The following is a 21,037-nucleotide window of genomic DNA, read 5'->3' as shown; positions in this document are numbered from 1 at the left end:
TGTGTGTGTGTGTGTGTGTGTGTGTGTACATGCCCCACCCCCAGAGGGTGTAAAGATCAGGGTTCACACGTTGACCCTTCTCTCTCACCATCTTAAGTGGGTGCCCTCAGCTGCTCCAGGGAGAGGCAGAGCCCTTCAGCTCCCTCTAGCTGAAGAGAGCAAGGTCAGCTGTGCCCGCAGTAGGCAGCACTGTTCCCACCTGTGGGAACTGGAAGTTCCCCCAATACAAGCCTCCCCAGAGGGAGAGGGAAGGAAGAAAGGGGAGGAAGGAGGGACGAGGTCTGCCCCCACCCCCACTAAGGCTGAGGCCAGTTTAGTCAGGCTTGGGAAACAGACTGCTCCCCAGGATCCTGGGGGAGGTCACTTCTACTGCCTAGGGGATTTGACTGTAGACCCCATTCTGCTGAGGTTGCACCTTGGGTCATGGGAGAACTACACAGGAATCTCTGTCACCCAACTTGTAGCAAGACCTACAGAACACCATCTCCTGGGAGCCTTTATTTCCCAAGGGGCCATGTCATGGCTGGGAGGCTGTGGGGATTATAATGGGAATGTACCTGCACTTGCCAGGCTTGCAGGCATCAGGCTAACTGCCTGTCTGTGTGAAGCCCAGGGCATGTGTCTGGGGATGAACTCGCTCTTCCCACCTCTTTGTGGCGAGACCGAAGGGGTTAGCCTGGCTTGTGGGGAGTAAATGGCTCCCCAGAAGACTCAGACATGCCCCTCCCCCCAGGGGACTGTGGGAAGGACAAGGCAGCAGAACGACTTGCTGTGTGACCTTGTTTGCGTTACTTAACCACTCTGTACCTGTCTGTGGATTTCTTATCTATTTAAAGAGTAGGAAGAGGATTCAAGGAGTTTAGGTGCCTGACTCTGCTGGACACCTGGTAGATTTCCCAGAAGCAGTGCTGTCAGCTTTGAGGGACTAAGAAAAAAGGAGGGGACCACGGGCGGGCATAGAGGCAAGGTAGCCTGAACCTGGGAGCCACTTGGGGCTCCTGCTGCAAGGAGCCAAGTTGAAAGGCAGCATGGGAAGTGGGTGAGAGGGCAGAGGGAGGAGAGAGAGCTTCCTGTGCACCCTGGGCTTCCTTCATGGGCTGTTGGGAGGATTCCATACCTAGACATTGCTAGCCCCTCAGAAGACTCTGGCTCCCCTGATCTCCACACTCTGGAAGGTTCTCTGAGAAACAAGTGCAAGTGCCCTGGTGTGGCCCTCCCCCACCCCAGCCAGCAGCCTTTCAGGTCCTTTCCCTCCCACAGCCTGGCCCCTTCTGAGATCAAGTGCTATTTCATAGTCCCTGAGAACTAGTGCAGAGAATTTTCCTCAGATTGAAAGCAAAGCTGCCCACATTCCACATAAGGAAATTAAGGAGCAGAGAGGTCAGTCAGTACCCTGAGGTCATGCAGCCAGCAGGTGAGGAAGCCAGATTTGGTTGTCAGTCCAAGGACTTGGAAGCCTATCTGGTTTCTAGATAGCAGGCGGTGAATGTTGTACTTGACTTATGCTAGAAGTCTAGAGAACTTAAACTCACTCTCTTTTTTGACTTAAAGGCTTTCCTTTCTTTCCCTCCCTTTCTTCCTTTCTTCCCCCCTCCCTGCTCCCCCCACCCCCTCTTTCTGAAACAGGGTTTCTCTCTGTAACAACCCTGGCTGTCCTGGAACTCACTCTATAGACCAGGCTGGTCTTGAACTCACAGAGATCTGCCTGCCTCTGCCTTCTGAGTGCTGGGATTAATAGCAAGTGCCACCATTACCCACCAAAGGCTTTTCAAATAAACAAACAGGGGCTGGGAGATGGCTTAGCCAATTGCTGTCATAGAGTAGTTGAGTTCCTGCTCCTAGTACCCATGTCCCGAGTCTGGATCACCTATAATTCCAGCTTCAGGGGATCTGATGTCTCCTCAGGTACCTGTGCTCACACACACCTGGGGATATTCTGTCTCTCTCTCTCTCTCTCTCTCTCTCTCTCTCTCTCTCTCATACACACACACACACACACACACACACACACACACACGCACACAATCTAAAATTGATCAACATCCCCCCTGCTCCTATCACTTCAAGGAAACGTATTTGTTACTATTATTACTATTTGAGATGAGGTGTCATCTAGCCCACGGGGTCCTTGGTGTCCTTTTGTGGCTGGGGACGCCCCTGGTGCTGGCACGCAGGCCTGTACACCAGCAGCAGACTACATTCTGGATGCGTGCGAGGATTCCTGTGCTCTGTTTTCCAAATTTGTTTCCGCCTCCATCATTGTCTGACACAGTAGGATGTGAGCTTACAGTAGGTTGACAAATGGTGGCCCATTGGCCAGATACCCCCTGCTCTTGTCAGTCAGATGTTGTTGGAGCATAGCCAGCTCCTCAGGGGTCATGTGCAGCTGCCTTGACAGAGACCATGTGACCCCAGGGCTATCCTCACTGTCTGAGCCTTTCCAGGAAAGCTTGCTGGCTGGTTCGGCAGCTTGCCCCTTCCCTTCAGCCCCGGCCCCAATATTAGTAATCACATTTCTCATGGCAAATGGCCCAGAATACTCCACGGGATGGATGCCACATATTTTCCTTTGCCATTTTCTTTTTGCTGGACTAAGCTGTTGCGCCCCAGCTTTCCCTTCTCAGCGGTGCAGTTATTGGTGAATGTATTATTTAATAAACACTTATGCAGCACCCACTGTGTACCAGCGGGGCACAGGGTTAAACATTTTACCACTATCGATCTTTGGGCCAGCAGTCAGCAGGCCACAGTACTGACTTTGAAGCAGGAGATGTGACATCCATTGACCGATAACGTGTTAGTTAAAGTCGGGCTTGAATCCAGGCCCACTGGCTCGGCTGTCCGGCTCTGATCAGTTGTAGGGAGGTGTCCTAGGGAAATTGGCCTTTAAGAACCCCATGTGCAGGACAAATCCTGTGTACAATTCAGGCTGTGACTCACAGGTGTTTGTCCTACTCCACCCAGCAGCCCACACCACCCACATTTAGCTCAGCTCCAATCTTTGATAGCTAGGCTGCTCAGTCCAAGTAGCCACAACTGATGTTTTGTTGATTAAAATGGTCCATGCTATACAGAAAGCTAAAGCCAGCAGCTGCTGCTGATCAGGAAGGAACCTAGGGGTCCACAGTGGCTTAGCCCTGAAGGGATGTACTTCCCAACCTGAGGGTCCTGGGGTTCACCCATGCTTATGCAAGTGATAACTTCACACGGGTTCTGGCTAGACTGAGAAATCAGAATACAGTGAGCAGGACCGACCGACCATCAGGAAAGCTTAAGGAGGGTCCAAGGCATCTCCTCTATGGAACATTCTGGGCCATTTACAGTAATAATTGTAACAAACATGTTAGTTTTCCCTGGGTCAGAAGCCTTAGGGAGGCTCATGAGAATTTTAGATATTCTCCCTGGGAGAGAAACACATGTCAAAACGCTACTTAGAGTAACAGCTGTACGTGGCACCTGGTGGCCCTTCCAGGAGCCCAACAATGACTCATTTTGGAAAGTGACATTAGCGAGCACTTCTAAAGGACATTTATAATGTGGTGGTGGGTCCCTGAAGGCCGTGTCTGACTGGAGAAGAGGCACACAGGTGTGGGGAGTACTCAGAAGGGATGCTGTTTTCCCAGTAGAGGCAAGAGGCTGGGTGGTTGTCCGTGTCAGCTGAGAGAGGGCTCTGCTGCTGGAGTGGCAGGACCCTGCTTGTTCACCTCTGTGATCTCTTGCCCACCAGCCTTGAGTGGGCGTTGACATATGGTTTGTCATCAGATAAATTTGGCGTCTCCCAAGCTTGGGAGAAAAGAGATGCTGACCGTGGTACCCATGAGAAGAGGGAGGTGCCTAGGTGACTGTTCAGGCATACAGTGCCTCTATGGATCCCTGTATGTGGGATGAGAAGGGCAGAGGCGTTACTTAGCTGTCCATCGTAGGCCAGGACAATGCCCGTGTAGCCATGTACTTTGGAAATACATGAGGATGACTCTGAGTCCAAGCCATACATGCTGTCATCCTTGTCCCCACATCAGGGACAGATGCTCACATGGAGGGGGGTGGCCCGATGGGGCTAAGCTGCCACCTTGTCTATCTCTGCAGTCTTGTGGGTGTGAGGGGAAGTCCTGTTCTGACTCAAAAAGGAAGCCCCTCCACACCTGTGACTCACTTCCTCATAACAGACACACGTGGGCCCATTTCTGAGTTAGGACCTTGGTGACTGTCTGATCTGAGAAAGACAGCTGGGTCTCTCTGAGCCTTAGTTTCTCTGTCTGGAAGGTGAGGTTTATTCAAGCCCTGGCAGTCAGTGAGCTTGTCAATGCAGTTACACACACAGGACTACAGGTAGGATGGTCTCTTGTGGGAGAACTTGCTGTTGTAACTGGAATCCTCCTCTGACATACAGAGATGACCTTGACAGGGTATTTGTAGGTCACTGATCATGAAATTGGAAGACTAGTTACTTTTCAGTGGTACTGGCTGTGGGGAGTGTAGCTGGGCAGTTTTTTTTTTTGTTTTGTTTTGTTTTGTTTTGTTTTGCTTTTTTACATTTATCTATTTATTCTCTCTCTCTCTGTGTGTGTGTGTGTGTGTGTGTGTAGTATGCTCACACTCATCTGTGGCAAGCATGTAGAGGTCAGAAGACGATTGTGAGAATTGGTTCTCCCTTTTCACTATGTGGCTTCTGGAGACCAAACTCGGAGTTAGATTTGGTGGTGGCAAGTGCCTTAACCTTCAACCTTCAGAGCCATCTTTTTATTTGTTTTTGTTTTTGTTTTTGTTTTTTTTTTTTTTTGAGACTGGGTCTCCCTGTATAGACCTGACTGTCCTGGAACTCACTGTGTAGACCAGGCTGGCCTCGAACTCATAGAGATCTACCTGCTTCTGTCTCTGGAGTGTGGAGATTAAAAGCTTTCACCACCATGCCCAGCCCTGCTAAGCCATCTTGAGGGCCCACAATTTTTTAATATCTTTGAGTCAAAACCTCATGTGGTCCAGGCTGGCTTGTTGCATAGCCGAGGGTGATGGTGAACACATGGTCCTTCTGCCTCCAAGTGCTAGGCTGTGTTTTCCTCACTACATTTTGTCTCTAGCGCTTACATTTAAGCCTTTGGTCACTTTGAGTTAGGGTTTGTATATGATGTAAAGAAGACTTCCAGCTTCATACTGTTGTCTGTAATGTCCAATGTGTTTTGTTGAAAACATTCTTTCTCCAGTGCTTTAGGCATCCTTGATGGAAACTAAGAATCTGTCTATATGAGGGCAATTGTATCTTTATCTGCAGGTCTTTGTGAAGAAATAGAACATCACCCCAAAGAGAGGGCCAGGTTTCTTTTATGCCAAGATGAATCCTGGCCATAGCTCTACTACCACGGACTGCTCTATGGTCCTGGCAAGTTAGATGTGTGTCACACACACACCAGTACCCCCAGCACTCTGGGAGATGGAAGCAGAACTATCTCCAGTCTGGAGGTAACCTTGGCTACATAGATGTCATCTCCAAATAAGATCCCGGAGTGCCTCTTTTGGCTAAACTTTAGTCTCATATCTGAAAACAGCCCAGCTAGAAGGATTTCCATATGGCATGCAGAGCCTGAGGGATCTGCTCAGAACCTTCCTCTTGGCTTTTTCAGGGACTTTATTGTGCTGTAAAGACCTACCCTGCAGTATGAGACCTGGAACCACGATCAGATCCGGGGTGGTCCCAGCCTGGCTGTGTGAGAGAATATCAGTGCCAGTGTGTGCCCACTGGGTAAATGCAGCAGGCCTGCTCCTCTCTGCCACTGCAGGGAGGCTTTGTGCACTGAGTGGGAGACACATTGATTGATAAGCAATCCAGGGACCAGTAAGGAGGGGAGCATGCTGAGTGGTCCTGTGCACTGCAGGCTGTGGGTTCAGGGGCAGGAGGGCAATACGAGGGTCTACTAACAGGGTCACTTGCAAACCCTGAACCAGAGCTAAAGTGTGGGCAGATGGAACCAAGGAATAAGTCAGACCACCATGAAGTGGGCTTCTGGGAAACCCTCTCCCACCTGCTTCCCAGAAGCAGCTGTTATTTTACTTGCCCATCAGTTGGTCAACTTGACCACCTACTGACCAACTGGATGCCCAGGCGAGTAGCTGTGGGAAACTTCTAAGGCCAAACTGCTCCATTCTGGCTCTTCAGGCATGTGAGAAGGCTATTTAACATCTCATTTCCTTATTCACAACACAGAACTAATTAAAGCATCCTCCTCATGGGGATTTGCCCCTAGAGCAGTAGACAATGACTAGAGTTATAGCGAGGAACAATGTAGCATTTAATGGAGCATTTTAAGGCCACCCTGCAGATGGTTCTCCAGCCCAGGGCTAAGATGCATTGTAACATAGTAACTGGCACAATTAGCCTTTAGACGCTCAGAACAGAAGATGTTAATGATAGGGCTTTGTAGTTGGTGCTGCAAGCATTTCCAGTATTTCCAGTGAGTCTGTTAGAAATATGTCCTGAGGGGATCAAGGTGCCCCTTCCCCTATTAGCAGCTTCCCCACTGGGAGGGCCTGAAAGCCAGGTGGCAACCACTGGTCCTGTTTCAGTTGTGAAGAGAATGGGCTTCAGACTCCTTGGTGGAGGTGCCTACATCGGGACATGTGTCCACATCTGTGGCCTACAGAAAGCTCTTGCTTGGGGGTAAGCAGCATTAGCTGAAGTTCTTTCCTGCCTCTGGCTCTGGCGTTCCTCAGGCTTCCTGAGCCGGTTGAAAGTGTTTATCAAAGAATGAAATAAGCAAAAAGCACATTTTGAAGACTTACTAAGCTCCAGCGGGGAAAGACTCCTATGTGCATGCCAGGTTCATCATCTCTCCATTCACGCGTTCCTGTTGAGTACTTGCTGTTCCAGGTGTTTGAATTGGAGCAGGCCAGAGCAAGACCTCGTGTGTTTATATTCTCCCAGGCACATGCATGGGCACACAAGCTCAAAGCCTGTGTAGCAGGCTGTTGATCTTCCGTGTTGATGCTGTTTGTGACAGCCTCAGAAATTACATGGCAGTCCAGGTCCTATGGAGAGAGCTGCTGGGGGCCTGCAGGAGGGTAGGACAGAGCGTTTAATAGAGATGCCTTTCGGAGCTCAGGATTGCCTGATGCACATTGGCTGAGTCTATTTGTTTTACTGGCTTTACACCTCTTGGCTTTGATTCAGAGTCCCCAGAGAGCCACTTATTCAAAGAGCTGGCAAGCAGCACCCGGACCTGGAGCAGGTTCCTCTTGGCTACCTTCTCCGCATCACTCAGCTCCTCATCCTCATGGCCTTCAGCCAGTGTCTGGCCACTGGTGCACGAAGGAGTGTGGATGGCGAGAGGTTTGGGCAGTGCCTGGGCTCAGAAGCCCAGGAAGGGTGTACTGGATCACAAGTGTGAAAATATCAGTAAGAAGAGGCTGGCATGGCGACATAGGTCTGTAATGTCAGATTCTCATGAAGCTGAGTCCTGGAGTCTGAGCCCTGGTAACAGAGCAACGCCCTGTCTTGGAAAATAAGGAATGCTGGGTCGGGGGAAGACAAGTGAACTGCTATGTCTGGGGTCTCAATGCAGTGCGGAGTCCAGGGTCACTGTGGGACACAGTCCTTTGAGGAGGCACAGGTTTCATGGGAGAGGCCCAGGAAGTGGCTAGCTGGCAGGGCAGGTCTAGTAGGTTCTGGGACATTCCCCTTATGTGGGTAAAAATCCTGCCCGAGGGGACAGAGTTACTGGGGATTGGGCCAGTGCTGGCTTGACATGTGCCTCAATTCCCAGGACCAAATAGTACCAGAGAAAAGAGTGGTGAGCATAGGGATGTTGGGGTTGGACACCTGTGGGGACAGGATGTGACTTTCTGGATGACTCTGCCTTGCTGAGCCAGGAGCTGGTGAACTGTCCTCCCAGCCCAGGCAGGCCCTTGGATATTCCTTCTGCAAGTACTTGGTCATGTGAGCATTATGTTCCTTGCTGAGGTGTGGACGGGAAGATCTGCTTTCCCAGAATTCCCTTCTTTCCACATTGTGAGAATGGCTCTGGGTGGTACCCCTAAGTGAAGGCTCCGACCTTGTCTCTCCCAGACGGCATTTCCCAAATGGAAGTCTGTTGGTGTTTTTCCTCAGAGTATGTACTGACCTTGGGAATGGGAGGGACAACTTGCTGAGGGCAGAGGCAGCAAAAGCTGGAGTTTCAGAGTTCTGTGAGGTCCAGGCCTGGGAGACACGGTTGCCACAGGGAAGTGACATCAGGGAGCTCTGCCATCTTGAAGAGCAGCCAGCTCCTCAGGTGACCTTCAGTGCCTCTGGGAAGACAGAGAGCAGCACTCAGGACTATTAATTACTCTAAAGAATCTACTAGAAGCTTCCTGTAGTAACAGCCATTAGGATTTGGAGACAGTACTTGGAGCCCGACTGTGCTGTGTCTTCCTTCCAGGGAGGAGGCCCGCTTTGTGTTTTGGAAGAGGAATGACAGTGTAGGCCAGGGTGCAGGGAGCCAAGGCAGACTGTGACTGAGCTCCCGTGTCTATCCTTAGCCCGTGCTTACTCAAACCATGCTCACCTGAGTGGCCAGGGTAGCCTCAAGCATGTAGCAATGCCCCTGCCTTAACCTCCTATGTGCTGCGATTGCAGGGGTGAGCTAGCTGACGAACACAGGGGTTTTACTGGTGGTGGTGGAGGGGTGCCGAGACAGAGCCCCATCTAACTCAGACTGGAATCACACTTGATTTGCTGCCGAGGACGACATTGAACTCCTGATCTCCTGTCTCCACCTCCTGAGTTTTGGGATTGCAGGGGTGCACTACTGTGGCCAGCTCAACTGCAACTTTAAAACAGCAAGAACAAAACTGAGACCAAGGATGGTGGTGCACACGGTCAGTTCTAGCTCTCAGGAAGCAGAGGCAGGAGGATCACTATGAGTTTAAGGCCAGCCTAGTTCGACACAGCAAGTTCTAAGCCAGCCAAGGTTACATAGTGAGATGCTGTCTCAAATAAATAAATAAATAAATAGATGACCGTGGTTGACTGCGAGTATGCAGGTGGAAGCCAAGGACATGGAGGGCTGACTGCATACTAGTGGACAGAGGTGGTAGTGTCACCTCACCTCTCTGAAGCTTGCACGCATTTCATTTCACTTGGTCCCTTAGCCTGTCTTGTGCCACTGCCACTCCAAGATGGGGGTAAACATTGGGGTTATTCCTACCTAGATCCTGCTGCCCTGGAGGGGTGTCAGGTTAATGGGGCAGGGCCTGGTTCAATAGCCAGTTCGTGCTGGCTGGGAGTCCCCCGGCCCACCCTCAGTTAACTCCGTGAAAGAGAATCCCATGGACTGTCCTGTTGGCACTCTGGATGGTGACCTCTCTGCGGCTCGCTCTTCCATCCCCCTTCAGGCAGAGGAGGGGAGCCTTCCCACAGCACACTGGGAGAGGCTTTAGGATTAAAACCAGCTGAGGCTCAGATCTGGAAATTCTATCTTTGTATAAGGGGCCGGAGGGAAGGAGAATGAAGGGTGGGAACCATGTGTGGCAGAGGAAGGACTGAGTCACGGCTGAGTCTGGTGAGTCACAGCCCAGGGATCAAGCCCCTCATGACTCGGGGCCAGTGTGTGGTGGGCCAGCTGGGTGACCAGGCAGGAGCGCTCGGATGTGACTCCTCAGGAGGCCCATGAGGACCTTAGCTTTCCTTGGTCATGATGTCCTCCCCACACCTCCCAGGGTCCTGAACAAAGGGCCAGATGTGTGAGTGCAGGGTGAAAGGAGCCAGTGCAGTGAGTCTGAGGGGGCCTGGCGGAGGCAGCAGCTGTGAAGGAGGGCTTGCCCCTCATGGCTCCCTCAGCCTTCTCTCTCATACCACCCCAGGACTGTCTGGCCAGGGCGGCACCACCCACAGCGGGCTGGACCCTCCTGCATCGATCATTAGTCAGGAAAATGTCCCACGGATTTACCTGCAGGTCCATCTGAGGGAGTCATTTTCTCAAATGGGGTTTCCTGGTCCCACATGACCCCAACTCATGTCAAGTTGACAAAAACACTAACCAGCACAAGGGGACCGAGGCCAGGGGTTCAGCCAAGGCAACTACTGAGGCCAGGGGTACAACCCCTTACCAAGGCAACCGCTGAGGCCAGGGGTTCAGTCCTCGCCAACAGCACCACTGAGCCAAGTAGGGACCCCAATCTGCAACTTCATCTTGGAAGAAAGGAAGGAGAGGGAGAGAGGTCTAACTGACCCTGGAAGACAGGACAAGGAGCCCCAGCCGGCAGGAGGCCATGTTGGGCAATTTTGTCCATGCCAAGAACCCTGCCCTTCCTGCAAGACTGGTCCCTTGACAGCAGATTGCAGCTCAGCCATTTGCTCTGGGGGCCAGAATCAGGGTAAAGGGAGCCTTTAAATGGACAGTGTGCTTTCTGACCGACCCAATCCCCTCCTATCTGCTTCCCCATCCCATCTGTGCCTACGATCAGTGTCTTAGTCTGGGTTTCTGTTGCTGCAATGAAACAAAAGCAAGTTGGCAAGGGAAGGGTTTATCTGCCTTACACTTCCACATCATAGTCCATCACTGAAGGAGGTCAGGGCAGGAACTCAAACAGGGCAGGAACCTGGAGGCAGGAGCTGATGCGGAGGACACGGGAGGGGGGGGGTGCTGCTTACTGGCTTACTCCTCCCTGCCACTTCCAGCACAGGTCTGGCAATGTCACCATCCCCCATTGGGTGACCTCTGGGTTCCTTTTGTCCTGTGGTGGCTTCTTGGTTCCTTTGCTCCATTATATCCATATGGATGTCTTGAGCAGAAAACTGTTTAAACGACACATAATCACAAATATGGGTAGAAAAAGCAGTTGGAAACTAGAGGAAAAAGATGTTTACTTTTTTTTTTAATAGGCCAAATGTAATGGATTTATTTAAAATATATGTGGAATCTACTAGATTTTTCAAAAAGCATTTTAAAAAGCATTTTTTGTTTTGTTTTGGCTTTTCGGGGAGGGTTTTTCTGTGAAACAATCCTGGCTGTCCTGGAACTCTCTCTGTAAACCAAGCTGTCTTCACAGAGATCTGCCCACCTCTACCTTCCAAGGGCTGGTGTGAGCCACCACCGCCCAGCCAAGATTTTAATTTTATTATGTGTATGGTTGGGTGTACACACGTGAATATAGTGTCCACGGAAGCCAGAGGTATAGGATTCTTCTGGAACTGGAGTTACATGTGGTTAAGAGCTGCCCAATGTGAGTGCTGGAATTCAGGTTCTCTGCAAAAGCAGCATGTGCTTTTAATCTCCGAGTGATCTCTCCCACCCTGAGGAAGTATTCTTTTTAAACTTTCTTTTAATCGACACATTATGGGCACTTATGGGCACAGTGTGCAAATTCAGTGCAGGTATGCAATGTATGCTGTGCCCAGCGTCCCTCTGCTGTGCCCAGCGTCCCTCCCCTGTGCCCAGTGTCCCTCCCCTGTGCCCAATGTCCCTCTGCTGTGTCCAGTGTCCCTCTGCTGTGCCCAGTGTCCCTCTGCTGTGTCCAGTGTCCCTCCCCTGTGCCCAGTGTCCCTCTGCTGTGCCCAGTGTCCCTCCCCTGTGCCCAGTGTCCCTCCCCTGTGCCCAGTGTCCCTCCCCTGTGCCAGCGTCCCTCCCCTGTGCCCAGTGTCCCTCCCCTGTGCCCAGTGTCCCTCCCCTGTGCCCAGTGTCCCTCCCCTGTACCCAGTGTCCCTCCCCTGTGCCCAGCGTCCCTCCCCTGTGCCCAGTGTCCCTCCCCTGTACCCAGTGTCCCTCCCCTGTGCCCAGCGTCCCTCCCCTGTGCCCAGTGTCCCTCTGCTGTGCCCAGTGTCCCTCCCCTGTGCCCGGCGTCCCTCTGCTGTGCCCAGTGTCCCTCTGCTGTGCCCAGTGTCCCTCCCCTGTGCCCAGTGTCCCTCTGCTGTGCCCAGTGTCCCTCCCCTGTGCCCAGCGTCCCTCCCCTGTGCCCGGCGTCCCTCCCCTGTGCCAGCGTCCCTCCCCTGTGCCAGCGTCCCTCCCCTGTGCCCAGTGTCCCTCCGCTGTGCCCAGTGTCCCTCCCCTGTGCCCAGTGTCCCTCCCCTGTGCCCAGTGTCCCTCCCCTGTGCCCAGTGTCCCTCCCCGTGCCCAGTGTCCCTCCCCTGTGCCCAGTGTCCCTCTGCTGTGCCCAGTGTCCCTCTGCTGTGCCCAGTGTCCCTCCCCTGTGCCCAGTGTCCCTCCCCTGTGCCCAGTGTCCCTCCCCTGTGCCCAGTGTCCCTCCCCGTGCCCAGTGTCCCTCCCCTGTGCCCAGTGTCCCTCCCCTGTGCCCAGTGTCCCTCCCTTGTGCCCAGTGTCCCTCCCCTGTGCCCAGTGTCCCTCCCCGTGCCCAGTGTCCCTCCCCTGTGCCCAGTGTCCCTCTGCTGTGCCCAGTGTCCCTCTGCTGTGCCCAGTGTCCCTCCCCTGTGCCCAGCATCCCTCCCCCGTGCCCAGTGTCCCTCCCCCGTGCCCAGTGTCCCTCTGCTGTGCCCAGTGGCCCTCTGCTTGCTATCTTCACATTTGGAAACTTCAAGCTCCTTCTAGTTCTTCATAAAGTGTACAATAGGTTATATAGTGAGCATAGTTTCTTTTTTAAAATACTATTTGGGAGGTCAAGGCACATATATTAATATATATTCAATAAACATAATCCCATTATTCACACACACACACAGAACATGTATGGGACTTATTAGAGTGATTTCCAGGCTGTGGTCCAGCTGATCCAACAATGGTTGGCTACCAACAGAAAGTCCAAGAATCCAGTAGTTGTTCAGTCCTCGAGGCTGGACTCTTAGCTGGTCTTTGGTATACACTGGAATCCTTAAAAAAAGAAAGGCTCTAAATGCCAGTGAAGGAATGGACTTGCCAGTGATTGTGTGGGCAGGCAGGCAACCTTCTTCCATGTCCTTTGTATAGGCTGCCAGCAGAAGATGTGGCCCAGATTAAAGGCGGATCTTCCCACCTGAAAAGATCTGGGTTAAAAGTGGGTCTTCCCAACTTCAAATCACAGTTATACCCAGCCACTTGGGTTTTAGTTAATTCCAGATGTTGTCAAGTTGACCACCAAGATGCGTATAAGTGATTGCCTACACGTCTACACGTGTGTGTGTGTGCATGCAAACATGCACTGTGTTTGTGTTTGGTGCCCACAGAGACCAGAAGGAGAACTGGACCCTCTGGAACTAGTTACAGATAGTTGTGAACTGCCAGGTTGCTAGCTGCCCCGTTGGTGCTGGGAACTGAACCTGGGTCCTCTACAAGAGCAGTAAGTGCTCTTAACCCCTTGGCCATCCTTCCAGCCTATTGTTTGCTTTTTCCACTGTCAGTTTCTTACGCTTGCTTGCAGAGACAGTCTCTTCCCATTGGCTACACTTCAGGCTGTCACATACGGGTCTTTGTAGTGGTGGGAGGGACCCACGAGCTTATTAGATGGAAAACCCACTCCACCCTTACCTAGACTTGACTCTGAGCTGATGGTTTTCCTCCACATGCACAGGCATCAGCGAAGCCTCCCCCCCCCACACACACACACTGTTCTCAGGCCTGGCATTCCTGTCACATGTATTTTTAGTTAATGGTGCAGCTGTCACACATGTCTCCAAGTGTTGTTTATGTTCAATATTACTTCAGACTTACAGGATTTATAAGATACATGGTTAGATCTTGTGATTTACTGTGTTAATGTAATAGTAGCAGGTAGGTGTATGTGTGTGTGTGTGTGTGTGTGTGTGTGTGTGTGTGTGTGTGTGTGTATGTGTCCGTGTCCAAAATTTGATAGTCAGTAACTGGGTATTATTAATGCTGGTTTTCTTTGCACTTGAGAAGGAGCTTAGCCCCCCGCAGCCACACAGGCTCTGTGGGCAGCTGTCCATCCTGAACACTGCTGAGACTGTGTCTGTTTATTTGCTGCTGGGGCTGCAGCGTCAGGTGGACTGAGCGCAGCATTAATTAAATTCCTGGGTGTGGCAGCTTTGTCCAAGAGCTTCAGATCCCCTGAATGCTGCCTGCAGCCTCACTAGCCAATGTCAGTGCCACCTGAGGCTGGGCTGAGCCCTGCCTGCTGAGCGGTGCAATGCTGGGTCACCAGGCCAGCATGATTTCCTCTCTGTAAGCACTGTCCTTGAAAGGGCTCTGCTAGACCCACTGCTCTAGTGATCAAAGGGCCCCTTCCTCTGAGACTCTGGGGATGATTTTCTGTCCTTGCATTCCTGGCTTTGTAAAAATAAAAGCAGAATTCTTTGAAGCTGGACAAGAGCGGCAGCTCAGAGCCCCAAAGAACCAGCGTCAAGGCTAGCACACGTGAAGACACATTCCAAATGAAGGGACAGGGGGTGGCTGCAGGTGTGTACTAAGTTTCTAGAAAAATGTCAAAACAGCTCTAAAAGAAAAACAGCACATTAGGGCTGAGCCCTGACTGGGCAGCAGCCACTCCTAGCATGCCCCGCACCAGCCGCCCATGCCCACGTCCTTTGGCCCTGCTCTGCTGGCACGGCCTTTGTCTGTGTCTCTTTGTCTGCCACAAATTCCTCCACCCAGTGCCATGGGGATTAGGCCAGCCAGATTTCCAGCCAAGGTTTTTTTTTTTTTTTTTTTTTTTTTTTTTTGGAGTGATTTAGTCATATTCAGAAAAAAAGGTTTGCTTATTTTTTTTTTTTTTAATCGTAAAAGAGATGGTTGCTCTTTCCAGAAAATTTTCACAAACAAGGAATGGGCTAGAGAGATAGCTAAGCGGTTAGGAGCACTGCTCTTCCAGAGGACCTGAGTTCAAATCCCAGTACCCACATCAGGAGGCTCACAACCACCCATAACTCCAGCCTCATGAGATCCCATGCCTCTGGCCTCTGCAGGCACCCATGTTGACATGCACATGTATGTGTTTATACACACATACACATAATTAAAAATAAAATAGGCATTTAAAAAATAAATACAAATAAGAGAGGGGGGAGTACCCTTCAGTGGTGATCTCAACATGGACAGTTGTCCTTTGCCAAGTGACTCCTGAGGCCATGGTGGCTCTACCCATGGGAGAAACCTCAGATTTAATATATGATCAGCCAGGCCTTTGAAGGGCTGGGCCACTTCTACACACCCTTAACTCTGAGTCACATGAGCCCAGTAATGGGGAGTCCCCAACCCGTTTATATGAGTGAGGTTCTTTTTCTTTTCATGTTGGTGTTTTTTTTTTTTTAAAAAAGGTCTATTTATTTCTGTTTATGTGTGTCTGTGCCTTGTATATGCATGCAGTGCCTGTGGAGGCCAGAAGAGGGCGTCAGACACATCTGGAGCTGGAGTAATGGGTGGTTGTGAGCCACCATGGTGGTGCTGGGAACTGAACTCAGGTCTTCTTGCCAGAGCAGCCAGTGCTCTTAATGGCTGAGCCAATCCTCCAGTTCCCTGTTGACGGTGTTTCATTCTTGTTAGGTGTGGGGTTGTAGCTACTAAATACAGAACTTTGCCTTATTTCTTGGCATTGTATCCTCAGGGTTCCCTTCCCCAAGTCCCCGTTAAGGCTTGCTTTCTGTGGGTGGGTGTAGCATCTCAAGCGCAAGTATACCATACCCCCATGACACATGCAACCAAATCCCTCCGGATTGGCGGGGAGGCTGATTCTAGCTTCCTTTCAGTTTGCCACCTTATTTTTTTTTAACTAATTTTTCAGTTAGCATACAGAATAATAATACATTTCAGGATCCACAGAACTTATGACTTTTCATTCACGCGTAGCATTATTCTTTGCTTCCCTCCCCACTCTCCTTTCCATCCTCTCTATCCCCTCCCCAAACTGGTTCTGTTCTACATTCCAAACCATCTCCCTTCTGCTTCCATTATATGTGTGTAATGGATATATCTTGTGATATAACTAAACACAGAGTTTACATATGAGAGAGAGTATGTGATGTTTTAGATATTCTATCTTCTCCTTGCCCATCACCCTCTCTTGTTCCCCTCTCTTTAGACCCCTACTTCCTGCCCTATAGACACTGTCTACCCTCATGTCCTGCACACTCTGCCGTTGTAAATAGTAGCATGACGCAGCTCCACAGTAGGGTGTTTCTTTAGCAGGCCCACAGCCCTGTGTTCCATCCCCAGCCTTTGCCATAAAACAAAACAATTAGAAAATGGTGTGGAAAGGTGTTGAGTGTTAGAGCATACACCCATTCTGGGCTGCTTATTCCAGCAACCTTGGGCTCTGTGCAAGGCGTTCTGGGAGACTGGCCCAGACCCAATCCATCTACTTGGAATGTGGATGTAAATAACCTTAATCCCAAACAGGTTATAGTTGCTGTCAGCTGACGCCTACAACCAGCGTGCAAAGAGTTTTGTCCCGGCTTAATGGGATTTTAAGAACACTGGTTGAGAAAATCTGAGGTTAGGAGTAGCCTGGCTGAGGGGATTGGTGTGGGTGGGTGGCTTGTCCCACTAAGGGACAGGTGGGATTTATGAGACTAGCTGGGCCAGCTGCTTGCCTGTGTCTGTGAGGACCCCCAGCCACAGAGGGACACAGACAAGAATTGCTGGAGACACACGCTGGTGTGAAGTAGGGACAGTATAAGCTCACATGGCCATCTCCTTGCCACGATAATTTCAGGAGCGCCCTGGGTTTGTGTGGGTTCGGCTGATGCCAGAGGCAATGTTCTTTCAGTTGAGAGCTTGGACCCATTCGAATCAGCTTTCCTTGGGGTTTCACCTTCTCTGTCTGAGCTTTGAGAGTCTTTTGTGGAGGGCCTGAAGTGTAGATAGGAAGCACCTTGCTCCCAAGCTAGGCAGGGAGGCCTCGTGACAAGGGGATGCTGTCTGTACCACACAGGGGCTATGCCTGCTTTCTCCCTGTCCATTTCCAGCTCTGGGCACTTGGGATTGACAGCTGTGCCAAGTGGGGGGCATCAAGGGGGTACTGGTATTCGGTGCCTGCTGCTGCCTGGGTCTCCCCGTAGCTCTGACCTCATGTGATCCTTCCCAGTCTTCACAGGTGCCATGACGCAGCAGCCCCAGGAGGACTTTGACAGAAGTGTGGAGGATGCCCAGGAGTGGATGAAGGTGGTGCAGGAGCAGCTTCAGGTCAATGACAACACACAGGGACCCCGAGCAGCCTTGGAAGCACGGCTTCGAGAGACAGAGGTAGGCAATGGCCCGGCTTCGCTGGCGCTGTGGCTTTGGCCATCTCCCTCCTGCTCAGACCTGTCTTCAGATGTCCTGGTCATTTCGCTTAAAAAAGCATTCCGATAAGGTGGCTTGGGGCTGGGGCTGAGGCTGAGGTTATCGTCTTCCACAAAGGTCTATGAGTTGACCTGGCTGTTTGTCCACACTTCTGTCATAAGCTGCCCCTCCTTCCATGATGGGGGGGGGCGATCTGCACATCCAGGTGGGTCTCCCCACCCCGTTGGCTCAGGCTTGGCTCTGCCCAGTACTCACCCCTCAAATCCAAGGCTTCTGCTGGGTCTGGATCGGCCCATGTCTGCCCTCAGTGGAGAGTAAAACCACTGGGTGAATAGAGATGCCTCAGCTCTAAGTATGTCCTCCAGCTACCGCCGAGGATTAGAATTCAGTTCCCTGTCCTCTTGTCAGGAAGCCCAAAGCCACCTGTACCTCTAGCTAGAAAGGATCTGTTGTCTTCTGGTCTCCATACCCTCATACACACATTCCCTCACACAGACACATGTGCACATAACTAAGAATAAATTATTAGAAAGGTCGGAGGAGTCTGGCTCAGCAGTTAAGAGTACTTGCCATTCCTTCAGAGGACCCGTTCATTTCGCAGCACCCATGCTGGGCAGCTTATAACTGCCTGTAACTGCAGCTCCAGGGAATCAGACACTTCCCTTTGGCCTCTGTGGACACACACGTAGTACATATACACAGGCACATATGTGTTGACTTGGACAGAACCCTCACGGACACATCCAGAGTGTGCTTTGCCCATCTCCCAGGTGCCTCTCAATCCAGTCAAGTTGACCATTGCGGCTAACCATCAAGAGTCTCGTTAAACTGGGTGGTGGCGGCACATGCCTTTAATCCCAGCACTCGGGAGGCAGAGACAGGCACATTTCTGAGTTTGAGTCCAGCCTTGTTTACAGAGTGAGTTCCAGGACAGGCTCCGAAACTATGGAGAAACCCTGTCTCATTAAAAAAAAAAAAAAGTCTTGTGATGTTTTCCTCTGAAACTCTCTGAAGCTCCCATTATCTACCTAAGGAAAACTAAACTTCACCTCGCATTAGAAATCCTTCACGTCTAAGTCTCCCTTGTTGTTACCCATCCCGAGTCTATGTGCTCCTCCTCGGTTTCCTGTCACAAAGCCTTTCCCCATGCAGCTCCTCAGAATACCCATCAGCTTGGCACGGGTGAGCCTGGGAATGAAATACTGCCATGCTTTTCTGACCCCAATTGGCTTCCTTGCATCATCCTGCCCATCGCTGCCCATCAACACCACTGTCCTCCAGTGCCCTTCCTCAGCTGCCCGTCACGTGAAACCCTGCACCTGCTGGCAGGCTGGCAGGGTGTGAGTGAGGGCAGAGAGGGACATAGGAGGGCTGGTGTGTGTGTGTGTGTGTGTGTGTGTGTGTGCTTGTGTCTGTGTGCTAGTGTGAGCCTGTGAGTATGTCTGTGTGTGTTTGTGCATATGCATGTGTGCTTGTATGTGTATGTTTGTGTGTGTGCATGTGTGTGTGTGTGTGTGTGTGTGTGTGTGTGTGAGATTGGGCTCAGTCTTGGAAGTGGGAAGAGGACCACCTGCTTCCTGTGGGCTAGGACACTGGGGCACAGGCCATACTTGTGGTCACAGGGCCCCCAGATCCTCTCCCAAGTTCCTATGTCTCATTCTCGTCACTCTCTGGTTCCCAGTCTTCTGGGTCCTGCCCTCAGGTCCCATCCTCAGATTTCTCACCAGCTTCTAGGCCTCTTCCTTATCACAGGCGCTTTAGCTTTTGCCGGGGTCTGGCTTCCAGCGGCAGGGTGTGTACATCCCTTGCTATGTCTTACTCTTCCACTCGTCTCCAATTGTGGGCACCATTTCCATGCTTGGCAGAAATGCTGCCTCCTCCAAGAAGCCCCTTTGGATTTTCCAGTTCTTCTTTGAGCTCCCAGGTGGTTCTTTTTGCATCAAGGTCTGGGATTCTCTTGTCTGGTAATCCCAGGATGGGCCACACTTTCCAGTTCCAGCACCATGCCCAGCCTGTGGTCAGCTAGTGTTGGCTAGCTTGAGGGGAAGCCCCTGACTAAGTCTGTTTCTCTGCTTCCTCCTGTCCATGTAATCCGCACCCCATCCTTGTTACCCGCTGCTTTGAACCTGTGGACTGATGCTGCTGCTCCTGGCTTGCCAGGCTTCCCTGGGATCCCTGGTGAAGGCCCTTATGCTGAGCAAAAGCTGCAGAAGAGAAGCCCCATGCATGGCAGGGTGTGGAGGGACCGTTTCTTCCCCTCTGTCCGCTCCCCTTCTCTGCTGTAGCCTCAGCCTCTCCTGACCCAGGGGCACACACAGCAAATGGCTCTCCCTGCTTGGTGACAGTAGGGGCAAGCCTGTAGGTCTGGGGAAGGGAGGTCGCTTAGTGTTCTATCTCCTCTGGGACCTGACAGCTCCTTTGCCCTCAAAGGAGGGCATGTTTGGAAAGAACAGAGGGTCTGGGGTGCTTTCTTGTCTCTTCAAGTCCAGCCTAGTCTCCCATCAGGAGTCAGGTAGTCAAAGGCAAGATCACCAAGTAGGGCAATTAGCTTTAGGGAGGACAGCTTTGTCCTTATCACCTCCTGGGGTGGGGGGTGGGGGTGTTAGGAGCGTGGCCTGGGAGGCTGGATTTCACTTCTTCCCCCAGACCAAAGGGTCTCTGGGTTTGCAGAAGCTAGCAGAGTCCAGTAGGACTCACCTCCCTGGCTGCTGTGGTTTCTAACTAAAGGCCCTGGCTTCTGCAGGTCCTATAATTATTATTATTAGTCAGATCAAATATCTGTCTGGGTAAGATTCATCCCCAGTCATACTGCAGGCCCCTATTCCTGGTGGTAGGTGGCATCCGGTGGCATCCTGCATGCTGGATGCTCAGTCTAGAACACTCTGCAAGTGGCTCTTGTATCTTCCGTCTATCCTGGCCATGGAAGTATTGCTGTCTTCCTTATTGCTGTGGCTATCTTAGAACTCACTATGTAGACTAGGCTACACAGAGAAACTCTGTCTCAGAAAAAAAGATGTAGAACATCTGTGAGGAGGTGTACCCTGAGAGATGATGGGGTACAAGGCTGGTGAGGTGTCTCAGAAGGGTTAAGGGGCTTACCGTGTGTCTCAGTTTCATCCTGAGTCTGTGATAAAGACAGTAACCAAGAGTGGAGTGGAAAGGGATTATTTGGCTTATGCTTCCAGGTCATAATCCATCACTAAAGGAAGTTGAGGCTGGACCTCAAGGCAGGAGCTTGAAGGGAAAACCATGGAGGAACATTATGCTTTCTTTCTGTCTCTCTTTTGCCTCTCTCTCACCTGCTTAGGGATGGTGTTACTCAAATGGGTAATGAACAGTCAGGACAATTCCTTCACAGACATGGCTGCAGGCCAATCTGACCAGAATATCCCTTAATTGAGACCCCCCTCAGATGAGTCTAGATTTTGTCAAGTTGACTAGGGTACCTCAAAAGTCTGACTACATGAATTTGATTTCCAGGACCCACAATGGGAGAGAATAGACACTCCCAAAATTGTCCTCTGACCTTTACATATGTTCCGAGCATATATGCACCCACTCTCACCCACATCACTCACATACACACACACACACACACACACGTTAAAGAAAGAGACAGAGACAGGCCAGATTGGATGGATACAGGCAAGGCTCTGGGGTGTCCTTGAGTGAGTCACCCATCAGGAATGGACTGTAGAATTCCTCTCACCAGTGGGAGCAGGGCCTTGGAGCAAAGGGCAAAGCAGTGTGGTAGACTCCTTTAGAGCATTGGCTAGTGGGGACCACAATAGCATCTCACAGCAGGCTTGAGGGTGTCACCTCCTGACCACACACACACGGTGATGCACACTGCCTGCCCTTGTTTCCTTCTGAGTTAAAAGTCTGAGAGTTGATCTGGTCATACC

General features: G+C 51.3%; 1 protein-coding gene across 2 annotated transcripts in view; it reads left to right on the top strand.

Moving 5' to 3' along the window:
- Positions 1–21,037, top strand: part of Syne3 (spectrin repeat containing nuclear envelope family member 3) — a 77,789-nt gene that overhangs the window by 13,971 nt on the left and 42,781 nt on the right. The window contains exons 1-2 of one of the 2 annotated variants that reach the window (XM_051196549.1): positions 13,135–13,236; positions 16,936–17,093. In XM_051196549.1, coding sequence (XP_051052506.1) covers positions 16,950–17,093 — 144 coding nt within the window. In that variant the 5' untranslated portion in view covers positions 13,135–13,236; positions 16,936–16,949. Of the gene's footprint in view, positions 1–13,134; positions 13,237–16,935; positions 17,094–21,037 lie in introns of those variants that run through there. The other variant, XM_051196548.1, reaches the window with a different exon arrangement.

This window comes from Phodopus roborovskii, unplaced genomic scaffold (genome assembly GCF_943737965.1).
Source record: "Phodopus roborovskii unplaced genomic scaffold, PHOROB, whole genome shotgun sequence".
In the NCBI taxonomy this organism is placed as follows: domain Eukaryota; kingdom Metazoa; phylum Chordata; class Mammalia; order Rodentia; family Cricetidae; genus Phodopus; species Phodopus roborovskii.
Note: the sequence above shows the minus strand (reverse complement) of the source record. Positions and strands in the feature narration are given on the sequence as shown.